At 55.0% G+C, this 12645-nt stretch overlaps 1 protein-coding gene across 3 annotated transcripts in view; it reads right to left on the bottom strand.

Moving 5' to 3' along the window:
• Window positions 1-12645, bottom strand: part of JARID2 (jumonji and AT-rich interaction domain containing 2) — a 245285-nt gene that overhangs the window by 10984 nt on the left and 221656 nt on the right. For all 3 annotated transcript variants that reach the window (XM_054591874.1, XM_054591876.1, XM_054591875.1), the window contains 6 exons: window positions 10619-11121; window positions 7413-7505; window positions 4354-4472; window positions 4197-4267; window positions 3254-3368; window positions 167-272 (listed from right to left, as the gene is read on the bottom strand). In XM_054591874.1, coding sequence (XP_054447849.1) covers window positions 167-272; window positions 3254-3368; window positions 4197-4267; window positions 4354-4472; window positions 7413-7505; window positions 10619-11121 — 1007 coding nt within the window. The remainder of the gene's footprint in view (window positions 1-166; window positions 273-3253; window positions 3369-4196; window positions 4268-4353; window positions 4473-7412; window positions 7506-10618; window positions 11122-12645) is intronic.

Here is a 12645-nt window from a genome sequence, read left to right on the forward strand (position 1 = left end):
CACCCAGAAATCAGGACCCCACCTCGCCGCACACCCCCATCTCTGTGCATAAACAAGCCCTGAAACAAGAGCATTTTGAGTTGTTCTCTTTGCCTCCAAAAGGCAGGTCAGCCAAGAGGGTAAAACAGCTCTGACCCTTCCCGTGCCCGGCAGGAGCTGCATGTACCATGACGTTGCTTTCCAGCATCTGCAGCCCGGGGGTCCCGTTGGCTTGTAGCAGGGTGTGGACCACGTCCTCGAGCTTGCTCTCCTCCTCAGCAGGAATGCAATACCTGAGTGGTCAGGAGACAAGGCAGAAGCAGAAACTTGACAAGGACTCTGTGCCTGGGGAGCATGTGCTCGGCCCACCCCTGCATCCTCCCTCGGAGAAATAAGTGAACCTAGGCCTGGAAAGCAGCCTCAGGTGTGGCGAGGGAGAGGCGAATGCGGAGGAGGGCCCCGGTCCCGGGATGGGCGAGACGCCCCTGCTCGGTGACTGGCACCACAGTTCCCAGGCCCGAGTCCACCCCGCTCCCAGGGCAACATGGCCCCTTCCGCCCAGAGGACCCAAACGCACGCTCATCTTTTACGCAGATCTGACCTATATGTGAGCCAAAACGCCTTCCAACCAGAAACAGATGTTTGAAACCCAACACAAATCAGATCCAGACACATCTGCAGACTCAATTAGCCTCTCGTGAGTGCTTCAAGGCCATGTCTCATCACTGCATTGGCATTTGACACTGTTCTGTAACAGGAGGTGCTGCGGAACTAGGGTTTGGTGCTGGAATGCACAGCTCCCTGGGTCCTCCAGCCCAGGCCATGTCGTGAGGGCCTGGCTCAGCTCAGCCTTCCTGGTCCCAGGGCTGGGGTGACCCGCAGAGGTGAAAGAACCCCTCAGTTCCTGGAATACAGATAAAGCTGGGAAAGGGAGTCCAGCCAGCACTCAAGCTGGTGTTGCAGCCGCTATGAAATTGTGAAATGAGAGTAGGGTGCACCCAGGGAACCCAGGCCCCGCTCCACCGAGGCAGCCTCATGTTCCAGGACGCAGCCAGCCCAGTGTCAGCTGGTAAAACACACAGGACAAGCAAACCCACACGGGCCTGTGTGAGGCAAACTGAGTGGCTGATGGGAGCCAGACAGAGGAGGCGGCCGTGGGATGAGGCTCAGGACTATGAGGATCTCCTGGCTGGAACTAAGGAGCCAACGGGGAAGACAGTGGGGAAAGGGTAAACATGCAGACAGAACTTAACTGACAGAAAAATCTGGAACCTTGCTTCAATCATGGGGAGCGGGGGAATTACTGCTGATGTGCCAAGGGGCTCACCAGGGATACACCTGTTCTCTACAGCGCATGGAGTCTGGTGCCAGACGGCCTGTGTGCGTAAGGCTGGTGTGTGAGGCCACCTCGAGGCCCTCCCTCTGTCCCCCTGCCCACAGGTGCCAGCCGGCTGTGCAGGACACGTGCAGAGCGGACACCCTGACGACGCCCACCCTCTATTCCCAGAGTCCTGACAGGACTTCGGGACATCACAGCACAGGAAGCCTTCGACCACCAGTGACAGCAAGATCAGGGACCGCAGTTCTGATGCGGTCATGATGCTGCGCTTCGTTAGTCACTCTGGACAGCTCGTCGGGCCCTCAGGCCCAGTTCCAAACCTGCGCCTTCCCGCAGGCTCAGCGGGCAGGCCGCCTGCTCTCAGCTGCGCTGAGGTGTCTGTGATGAAATCGTTCGCTTGGAGGCCAAATCCTAGTTTCAGCTGCCGCACTGAAGTGGTTTTTATAATGCTTATGTTATTTCAATGCCAACATATTCCGTTACTGATTTGTGATTTAAACCCAGAGTTTCTAACCTAAATCACATGCTTTAAGAAAAGCCACAACCATAAAGTTCTCTGATCACATCCCAGCCTCCTATTCATTCGCCGTCCATGAGGTGCAGGGATTAGTCCTCAGAAAGCCACAGACGCTCCATCTCCCTACCTCTAATTCAGCCATTGTTTCACCTTGTCACCCTGCCGGCCGCGGGTCCTATCACTCCAGTTTCAGATGAAGAAGCCAAGGCTCTGTGGGTCCTCAGCTGCGCCAACACAGGTCAGGTGGGGCTCCACGAACCCCACACCAGACCCAGCGCAGCCACAGGAGCTTCTCCGCGGGGAACATGGAGGGGCCACACATGCTCCCAAAGTCCAAGTAGCCGCTCTGCCCTGAACCAGAACCAACCAGCTGTCCTCTCTCAGCTTTGCTTTGTGCACATACTCAGCCCCTCGGCCACTGTCCCGCTCCGTCTCCACAGGCCAGCAGCCACTCCCAGTCCAACCACAGGGCGCAGACGACCACCTTGCTGTGCACACAGGCTCCCATCGGGGCCACGCAGGTCCTCTGGCCTCAGCACCAACCCCACCTCACATGATGCGGCTGGAAAGGGGGGCGGCAGAGGGAGACTGCTGCAGACAGTGGCTCCTCGCAGCGCGACTTCTGAGACTTTGTTTATTTTAATAAAGAATGACTAATCACCCCATTAGGACAATAAACACAGTGTGGAATGAATGTGAAGCCAGTAGACTGTCAGATGACAAGACATCTGATTATTTGCAGTAATATCCCATCTGCCACCATAAACAAAGGAAGCAAAGAACCAGCCACAGGCCAGGCCCCGTTAGAGGTGACAGGCCCACAGGTGGGCACTGAAGCAGAATGCTCCCCACGAAACAGACAGACGTGTGCGCAGGAGACAATACGTGCTGCTGGACACGACAAGAACTGCATTTCCCATAAAACCTACTGTCCCGCAACCTTCCGAGGGGCTGGGAGACACCGCCATAGAGGCACTGAAAATGGCAACTCACGAGGCCACAGAGAGAGGGAAGGCTGATGACATGGTCACTGCCACCGGTCACACTGTGATACTCCTACTGTTTCTCATCCCTAATACGAAACAAAGGCTTGGAAATCAACAACAAAAAATAATACGCTAGAAGAAAAATTAAATATAAGAGATAAACACACACACACACACACACACACACACAAGCATAAACAGCGTATAAGCACATGAAAAGATGCTCATCATCAGAGCAAATTAAAATATTCTCCACCACCTCCAATCCCACCAATGGAAGCAGGAAATCCCACGCTGGGAGGCTGTGACAGGGTACTCCAGGACACCCTCGGAAAAGCAAGTTCCCAAAGCGGCCAGCCCCTGTGAGATGCTGTGAGGCCAGCTCCCCGCCCCGCCTGCCCCGCCCCAGTGTCCCGGGGCCATCACACTCACCAAATGCAGTCAGCACCAGTGTGTAAGTAGTCAATGTAGGGAAGGTGATTTTGGTCTCGAGACCAGCATGAGGTAGAAAAGACCATGCCAATATTTAGCCAGGGAATTGTCACTCCTAAAACATAAAGAGAGAAATGGCACTCTGAAACATGGCACCATGTCTCAGGGTAACAGCCATCAGAAATTGCTTTCTTCTCCCCCAATAAGAACAGAAAGAAAGAAATGGGATTCAAAACCAGAGAGAGAAAACCCAGTGAAAAGAATGTGCTTGTTCTTTCTTGCTTACTACACACAAGTGAAGCCAGGGCGATGGACACTGTTACAAACAAAAATAGACAAGCATCTTAATTCTTAAGTCGGGCAGCAAGATGCCCCAAGGAACGCATGATGACTGCCAGCAGTAACCAGCAGCCGACGGCTGCCCCTCAAGGCTGAGAACAGAGGCGCCAAGCCCCAGCTGCTGTGCCGGAGGCAGGAAGCACAGAGCCTGTGTCTGCCGAGGCCGGGATAATCGCCTCCGCCGGGGTGTGCAAGGCCCCAGCCTTCAGTGACCCAGCCCCAAGGGCGCCCGGCTTTCCCAAATACCTGCATAGAATGTACCCCTTAGGAGCCTATGCCGTCCAACGGAGCCAGGACTTCAGATTTGAAAATATAATACCAATTTCAAGGTGAGAAGTTGGTCACTAAGCACCTGCCCTGCCCTGCTTCTAGATGCTGTGATTTATTCACCTTTTCACATATTTACAGACTTTAATTACGATCCTATTCTCTTTCCTACAAATCAATGCCTTTAACGTATATACTCTATACCTTAATCCCCTGTCCCTTTCCAGCTTTGCTGAAAGGAGCTGCCTAGCTCTGGTTCCCAGCGAGGTGATGCTCATTCTTCAACCTGCCGAGGTGGGGACCTCAGGGCCCTCAAGACAGCAGCTGAATCACTTACCAGGGACAGCACCGAGGTGACGCAGGATGGACCCTGTGTTATTGGGGAGGACGGTGAGGTTCCATCCATGCCTGCCGAGGAAAGGAGAAGGTTGTCACAGACTGGCAGGGAGGAATGCCATCGAGTCCCCAATGTGGGCAACAGAATCCAACTTTACCTTGAAAATGGTTCTGATTTTCCCACTGGGAATCCGCTGCCGTGAGTGTTGGTGTCCACCTTGCCACAGTGCACTGCCACGTGGCAGTCCTTCTCTTCCACTAACCTCCAGTACTCTTGCTGTGGGGAGAGGCAAGGGACAGTCAGCACCCTTGCTGTGCCTGAGCCACAGGGCACAGCTCAATTGAACAACACGGGGACACTAATGCACGGTGACAGAGCCCATCGCAGAACAGCCTCCAAGAGAGCACGAGCAGGCCAGTGATGGTCGAGGAACCTCTGCAGGTGGATCCCAGAACTGGGAGCAGGGACTCCAACAGGGTATCCGCACACCCATGTTCAAAGCACCACTATTCACAATGGCAAAAACACGAAAGCAATCCGTCTCCATCAGCAGATGAATGGATGAGCCAGAGGCGGAACGTCCATGCGGTGGCCCAGCGTTCGGCCTTCAAAGGAGGAAAGTCTGATATGTGCTACAAACCGTGGAGACATAATGCCACACGGACCAAGCCCGTCACACAAGGACAAATACTGTACGAGTCCACTTCCATGAGGTACCCCAAGTAGTGAGATTTATAGAGACTGAAAGCAGAATGGTGGCCGCCAGGGGTGGGGGCCTGGGCCATGGGTGCTACTGCAGAATGGGTGCAGAGTTTCAGTTGTGCAAGATGACCTGCATTTTGGAGAGGGAGGGGGAAACGCTCGCACAACAATATGAATGTACGTACACCACTGAACAGTACACTTAAAAATGATTAAGATGGTAAACTTTAAGGCTATCGGCCACTGAAAAGTCATTTAAATGAAAGGAGGCCAGGGAATGCAAAGATAAGAAGGAGGCTAAAGACGTGTCACTATGGTCCTTAGAATGAACTAAATATACTTCCAGCCCCAGCACCTTGACACACATACGCCCCACACGCCTGCACTGACCACCCATCCCGACTTCTTCGCAGGGCTGGCAGCCCTGGCTGCACGTGAGGACCTTCTGAGGAATAAAACCCACGTCCAGGCTGCAGCCCAAGCCAAGTGAATCAGGGCCCAGTCTCAAAAGCTTTCCAGGTGGCCCGATGACTCCAATCTAAACAAGCGCCGGGCAGAGAGTGGGCCAGGAATGCGTTCCGCCGGCAGGCGGGCAAATGTGCGCGGGCAAATGTGCGCGGCGACCTTGAGGCAGCTCCCCACAGGCAGAGGCACTTTTTCATTTGGTTCTCAGTTATCGTTCCAGAGGCACTTCATCTTCCCTAATCTTAGCAAAGCCCATTGAGCTGGACCCACCTTTCGAGGAGGAAGCCTAACCAAGAACCACTCGGCATCACCAAGTCCAAGTCCGCTCAGAGAGGTGCTGCCGGCAATGCCGCAGGGGCACCCCCATACCCTGCGGCTTCCACCGGGAGGGACCGGCCTGGAGGGGTCCAAAGACCCCAACCCAAGAATAAACTCAACACCATTAACGGCCTTAAACAGAGCTCCCTGAATGTAAGGAAGGAAGTGACAGTCTGGTTGGTGGGGCTGATGACAGTCCCAGCCCTGCCACCCATGTACTAGACCCACGGCGACCTCTGGTGGATTAACAAAGGTTCAGGGGAGGGAAGGACCCCCCGCTAAGCGAGGGCCACTCCAGCTGCTGAGCACTGGCCGAGGGGATGGCCCAGCCTTCTTTGAAGGAACCAGATGCTAAGGGGCGTCTGCTAAACTTTTTCAGACTTTTCAGAAGAAAAGTTTGGGTTTTAGCAAACCCTCTTTCCTTTGTGTTTAAATATTACGTAACGGCTAAAGCAAAAGCTGGACTTTCAGAGAGAATGAATGCTCGAGCAGGAAACTAAAATAAGCTAAGCGTTCCTCGTGCTATGGATGGCATGAAACCTTGTACCTTCAGAGACGCCCACAAGGATGGATATTATGCAACCAAAGCCTCTTTTTCCAAAAAGTCAAGTTCCTTTCTCTGACGTCTCTAACACAAATGCCGTAAGCTCTCTGGAAGCAACTGTTACAGCCACACGTGTCCCAGAATCAGGGCCCGCCTGACACTGTGGCTGATAGAATTTGGCTTTGGCAGGGCCAACATTGGGAGATAGGGCAGGAGTCAGGCCGCAGCATCGTGTGCAAAGCAGGCACCGAGAGCACAGAGCTGGGGTAGCCTGTGTGCAACAGCAGAGACCCAAGACCTGGAAGGGACGCCAGCAGTGCTGACAGAAAATACTGAACTCGCCAAGCTGGGAACCTGGGCCTGAACACCCAGGTGGAACCTCCTGTACTTCTGATGCTGATGCCCTGCCAGTCCCACCCTGGGGGGAACCTGGTCAAATCAGGCTGGTTGGGCCCCCTAGTGGTCAACCCGGGTTTTATCCAGAAGAGGTGGCATCCGCCCCTGAGGAACACAAGACGTGGTTTCCGTTAGACATCAAAAGACAAGCCGCAGTTGACAGCGCCTGCTCACCCACAGCTGCCTCTAACAAACGATAGGAGTTTGGTTTCTCTCCCTGACAGGACCCAGTGCTGCCGAGGGCCCGCCAATGTCAGCGTCTGGAAGCTCACACACTCAGCTGGGCACTGGCCAAGGGGAGGTAAATGAAAAGACCTGGTCTCTGTCCCGGGGCGCCTCACAGAAAACTCCCCCAACCGATCTGGGCACAGAGGCGCACACTATCTTTCCAGCCTCGCACTGACTCAAAGAACAGAGTTGGCAGAAGCATAAAAATGGCCATCTGCCAATCCCACTAATAAAACAGGGGAGAAGAACAGCACAACTATGGTTTCAGGGAATTCCAAACATTCTCCTGCATAACAGACACACAGAGGGCAGGAGCGGCAGCCAGCTGGGGGGACGCCCGGCTCACCCTGGCCTCTGTCTCTCCGCCTCTGGTTGGGGTAAGTCAGGGACAAGCTGGGAGTCTCACTCTCTTCGTTCCACCTTTTTTTGGACTCTGAGGAAGTTTAGATTAACTGGAGTTAAAACTGTTGGCTGCCCCAGTACACAGCAGACGGCCAACCCCTCGGGCTTCCTTGGGCCAACAGGGGTCTGGGCAGCACGCGGTCAGGACGAGTTTAGCTCACCTCGATTTCAGCCGGCGCGGGCTCCTTGCTGAAGCACATGTTCATGATGTTTCTTGCTGTTCGATAAAACGTTGTTAAAGAAACAGACCTTCCCTGGAAAGAACGAAAACAAGAGAGTCCAGCTTAAGCAACGCAGTGAGCCCTAACCCCACACCAAGCCAGCCCCAGGCACGGGCTCCGCCGGCGCCTCTCTGCAGCCGGGCCGGTCTGTGCCCCGAGTTAACGCACGCCGAGGAGGTAGGAGGCTCCTTAGTGCCAACAAAGGGGGAGGAGGACACACGGCCGTCGCAGCTACAGGAGAAGCAGGCCAGCGTGTGGAAGGAACGGGCTGTGCACCAGGAGGCCACGGCAGGAGCACATTTGAAACAAGAAGTACACTTACTTCCACGGTCCTCTTTTTAAAGAGCAGCTTTTACTTTCTGGAGAAATGGGTACAATGTGGGAAGTTAGGCAGAATTCCTCAGGCTACCCAGGTGAGGGGAGGATACAGGTTGTGGGCCAGTGAAGAAACTGTGAGCATCAAGAGAGACCCAGGAGAGAAGCCTGGAGATCCTGAGAGACAGAAACTTAGGGCGACGTCTACATCCTGAAGGTCCTCGCCATGTGAAAAACTTGTGGATCCGAGGGTGACAGAAGTAACCTGGTGACTCTCTTGCTGTCCCACTCACACCTCCCCAGGGAGGGCATGTGGTGCCTTTAAAGGTCGAACATCCCACCCCTGCTGCCCTTTCCCCAGTGACATTCAAAACGACGTGCTCACTTTGAGTCACACAGCTCACTGCTCTTGTTTGAGAGTCCCAGGTTAGGTCCTATGTTCAGCCTATTCTACAGGATGTGTTGCTGTACAGACACACACCTGTAAGATTCATGCCGTTCACTCTTTTCTGACCTTAATTACAGGAATATGTACTGAGCCACCTGTTGTATCTCAGGCCTAGTTCGAGGGGTTTCAGAGAGTGCAGCACTCAAAGCCGACACTGTCTGGCCCCGTGGAGCTTCCACTCTGCCCAGGGAATGCAGCCCTCAAGTATGGAAAGGCTTTGGGGAGGCACCGAGGGCACCAAGCCAGGGCCAAGTGACCGGAGGAACAAGCAGGATGGACAGGGAAGGTTTCCCTGATGAGGTGACACTGGAGCAGCCCCATAAAAAGTAACAGCTCTAGAGCGCATGGCAGAGTCTTGTCCTTGGAAGGACAGTCAGAGCAGCTGATGTGAAGGTTTTGGCATTAGCTTTCGCTTTTCAGCTTTGTAAGTGACTCCATAGGGTGCCAACTCAGGGAAAACACCCGCACAATTCCAAACTTCTCCTGACATCCTGTTCATTACAAAATGAAAACCTAACTACTAGGAGGGACCTAATTTTGCTTAACAAAGGCAGGGCCTGTGCCCCAGGGTGGTGCGGGCCCCGCGCGCCGTGGCTGCCGGCCTCGGTGCGCGCCCAGCCGCTCTGACCGTGGCACCACGGCCCTGCTCTGAGATGTTTGCAGTGAAATCTAAAAATACCCTTGACCAAGCATGTTTGCAGAAAAATTCTTGCTTGGATCCAACTCACTCTCATAAAACTGGCCTTCTAAAGTAGAAAATATCTTATTTCATGTGCTGGCTATTCAGAGTCATAGTATTTAATGAGCGGTTTCAACTGCGGAGGGCTTCTCAGGCAAACATTCAAGAGGCACAACCCAAAGTTCTGAGTTTACAGTCCATGGGCCACCTTCTCCCTTTTCATAAAACATTTAAAATGTGTAACAGGAGGAGGCCACGTCAGCAGGCTGCAGGCAGCCATTCCCCACCCCCACTGTCCCTGCAAGGCAACGTGCAAAGAGGGGAACCCTCTCTGGGTCTAATAACTGAAAAAGTTCTAGACAACCTCTTTCCAGAAAGCGGGGCTGGGCCCAAAGCCTAGCAGAAGAGAAGCATGGCAGCGGGGGGTCAGAGGCGTGGCTTCCAGGCACGGACTCAGGAGGGGCAGGGGCACGGCCGGGGCACGGCCGGGGCACGGCCGGGGCACGTCCCAGGCTCCCTGCGTGTCTGCGGCGGCCCCACATCACAAGTCCACGTCGAGTTCACCAGGCGGCGCAGGCCAGGGCCTGCCTCCGGGCGCGATGGGAATGCGGGAAGTGTGGCTGGGGACAGCGATAACCCACAGCAGGCTCAGGGCACAGCAGAAGCAACACCCCGACACACACGACTGCCAGGCTCTTCGGGGCGGGAGGAGGGCTGTTGCGCGAGGGGTGCCAGTACACCACCACAAATCCCCTCGTTCCTGGGAAACCCAGGACACGGTCCCCTAGGAGGGCCCATAACCCTCAAAGCCCAGACAGCCCGGCAGAGGCCGCCCTTGGCTCTGCCCTGGGTGCCCCATTCACCCTGGCAGGCAGGGGAGGGAGGCGGCCCCAAGCCTGGCTTTAGAGCCGGCCAAACAGGAGGCCACGGGCGCTGCGGCTGAGCTGAGGCAGGCGAGCTGCCAAGCGCAGAGTCCCCGCAACTGTGCCTCGCAGGACAGCTGGTGCTGCAACAAGATCTGACAGAGCTGGGAAAACAGGGTGCACATCTCAGTTTGCCGGATCTCCCTGCCTTCCCCCTCCGCAGAGCTTTAAAGGTGAGATGCGAGGTGACAGCTCTATCACGACCTCTCTCCACAGAAAGAACTGGTCAAGCTAGGCTGGGGGTGGGGGAAGTGGGTTATGAAGAAAATAAACAAGGAGACAAAGAAAACCAGCACTCCAGCCGACCAAGGGTCTGGTCCCTCACTGTGGGAGAACCCCCAGGCCTGAATGGGCAGCTCCCATCCTCCAGGCTGAGGCGAGGTGCTCACAGGGCAGGCTCAAAATTGTGAGCAGAGGAGAAACTGCATCTCCACTCGAGGTACTGAGTCCCTGGGCACCTGGGCACCCGGGCATGCGCTCAGCTCCTTTAACGGAAAGGAAACGCAAGGCCTGCAGTGGGCAAGTGACTCAGTGCGTGCGCAAGGCTCCCAAAGGGCACGGCAGGGCCTGCCGCAGCTGGCCAGATGCCTGCAGCCTGGATCCTGACCACACAGCCTCCCCTCAGGCAGCAGACGTTTCTCTGTATTATATTTCCCAGAGAAAGCAGCCTGGTGGCCTCAGGGCCCCCAGCGGTGGTCACTGTGGACGGCCCCTGCCCAGCCCCGCCAGATGTCTGAGGGCCCCACTCCGCACTTCCCTCCCCTCCGCACAGGGGCCCTACCTTATATATACACTTGTGGAAGTCACTGAGGACACCTTTGTCCTCCTCCTCCTCTTTCACCACTTCCTTTTCCTGAGCAAAGAGTCGCCGCCGGCCCGTCTTGAGCTGGGCCTGCCCCACCTCCTTGAGCTTGCTGCGAAAGCCGTTCCTGTGGGCCACGCCATTGATGAGCCCGTTCTTGGGCTCAAAGCGGGGCAGCGGGTGGAACGTGTTGTAGTCGTGCTCCGTGTGGCCCTCCAGGGGCCCCTTCCGCTTCTCCAGGCTCTCCTTCTCCATCAGCACCTCCTTCTCCAGCCGCCGGTGCTCCTCGGGGGACAGGGAGTCATAGGACAGCAGGTACTGGCAGTAGGCCTCCTGGAGCTTGGCCAGCCGGTCCTGGGCAGTTTTGGGGATGCGCAGCATGTCTGCTAGTTTGTTCCATTTTTTGAGGTCAGTCACTTGCTGCATGCCACCCATCTCGTTAATCAACCGGAAAAAGCAGGCCAGGTCGAGCTCGCAGCCTCCTGGGGGTAAACACAGGGTCAGTCAGTGAAAAGGACCACGATCAATACCCTCTCCCTTCACCAGACAGCCCACAGGTGCCTGTGTGCACCAGGACGCCACTACGCTCTTGGGTCAAAACAGCAATCATTCATTTCTGGCCCCAGGGAATACACTATGCAGATGGGCCTGGAGGCAATTATGGGCCCTACGGGGACAAATACAGACGACTGAGGGGCTGCAAAGTAACAGGGGCAGCCATCTTAGGTGGGGTGGTCAGGGGAGGCATGCCAGGAGGTGACATTTAAGTAGAGGCCAATGGAAGGAGAGAGTTGGTCACTCAAATCCATAGGGAGGGAACATTCCAGCGTCTCCTCACGCACTGGTGAATGCCCTCCTACCACAGCCGGGGGCCTGTGTACTGGGACAAGGAGCAGCAGCCCATCCCTGGTGAGGGAAGGGAAGGACCCAGGTTGTGCCACTCAGCCCCACCGACGTCCCACTGTCCCCTGGAACAGCTCTGACGCTGGAAATCACACACACAGAGCATGCTGTCAGTCGTAATTCCCCTCCTAACACCTCCAACACACACCTACGTCCAACATGCACACACAATCCCCAACATACAAATGCTTCACACACACACACGTACACACACCTAACATACCCAAACACAGACATGCCCAACATTCATGGACACTTGGGGTTGCTTATTTTCGATCCCACAGGATTCCAGGGTGACAGGCAATATTCACAAGGGCACCCAGCAGCCTGCCCTTTAATGCTACTCATCACGCACTCGGAGGGACCGCTCACCTCCGAAGGATATAGTGGCAAGTTTTCCCTACATTCTGTGATCAAATTGCAGAACTGTAAAATGCACATTCGCTCAAAAATGCTGGAATGCCTGCATCGTGACCATATCGATGGGACCTGGGAAAGCAACCTCCCTCTGGCCAGTAGCGGAAGGAAATCTTCCAGAATAATCATACACTGGCTTTTAAGACATAAATGTGCAACAAAACACTAGGTAAGCAAAGTAGAAAGGAAGAAGCTGTAGGTCTCTGGAGAGCAGGGATACATTTACATCCAATAACAAAAGGAAAAGCAGCAGGGCTCCTGCGTAAGAACAGCACTGAGGCCAGAGGTGGGCTGGGCATCATGGGACCACCAGAGGTGTGCCTGGACCACCTCGGGCACATTGCAAATAAGACCCGCAAATGGGTGGGCAGCCATTTCCTCTGCTCCCTGGGACGCTGGACTTGGTTGGCTGTGGAAAATGGAACAGCCTTAGGGAGGAGGTTTTCCCCAACACCAGCAGATTTTGGGCCTCACTCTGGTCTTTCTCAGCAAGACCTTCTGGGGCTGGCAGCCAACAGCGCCGGCTTGCAGAGGCAGAGAGTGAAGCAAGTTACCCCAACGTGCCACAGTGGCTCAGTCAAAGGCTTCACTAGACGGGAGGCCAGCCCGTTTGCCTTCTTAAGATCATTATAACCCAAGAGCAGTTAAAAATGTATACAGTTCTTGCAAATCCAGCAACGACTCCT

This window comes from Pteronotus mesoamericanus, unplaced genomic scaffold (assembly GCF_021234165.1).
Source record: "Pteronotus mesoamericanus isolate MK-2021 breed Mesoamerican mustached bat unplaced genomic scaffold, CSHL_Meso_final scaffold_31, whole genome shotgun sequence".
Lineage (NCBI taxonomy): Eukaryota > Metazoa > Chordata > Mammalia > Chiroptera > Mormoopidae > Pteronotus > Pteronotus mesoamericanus.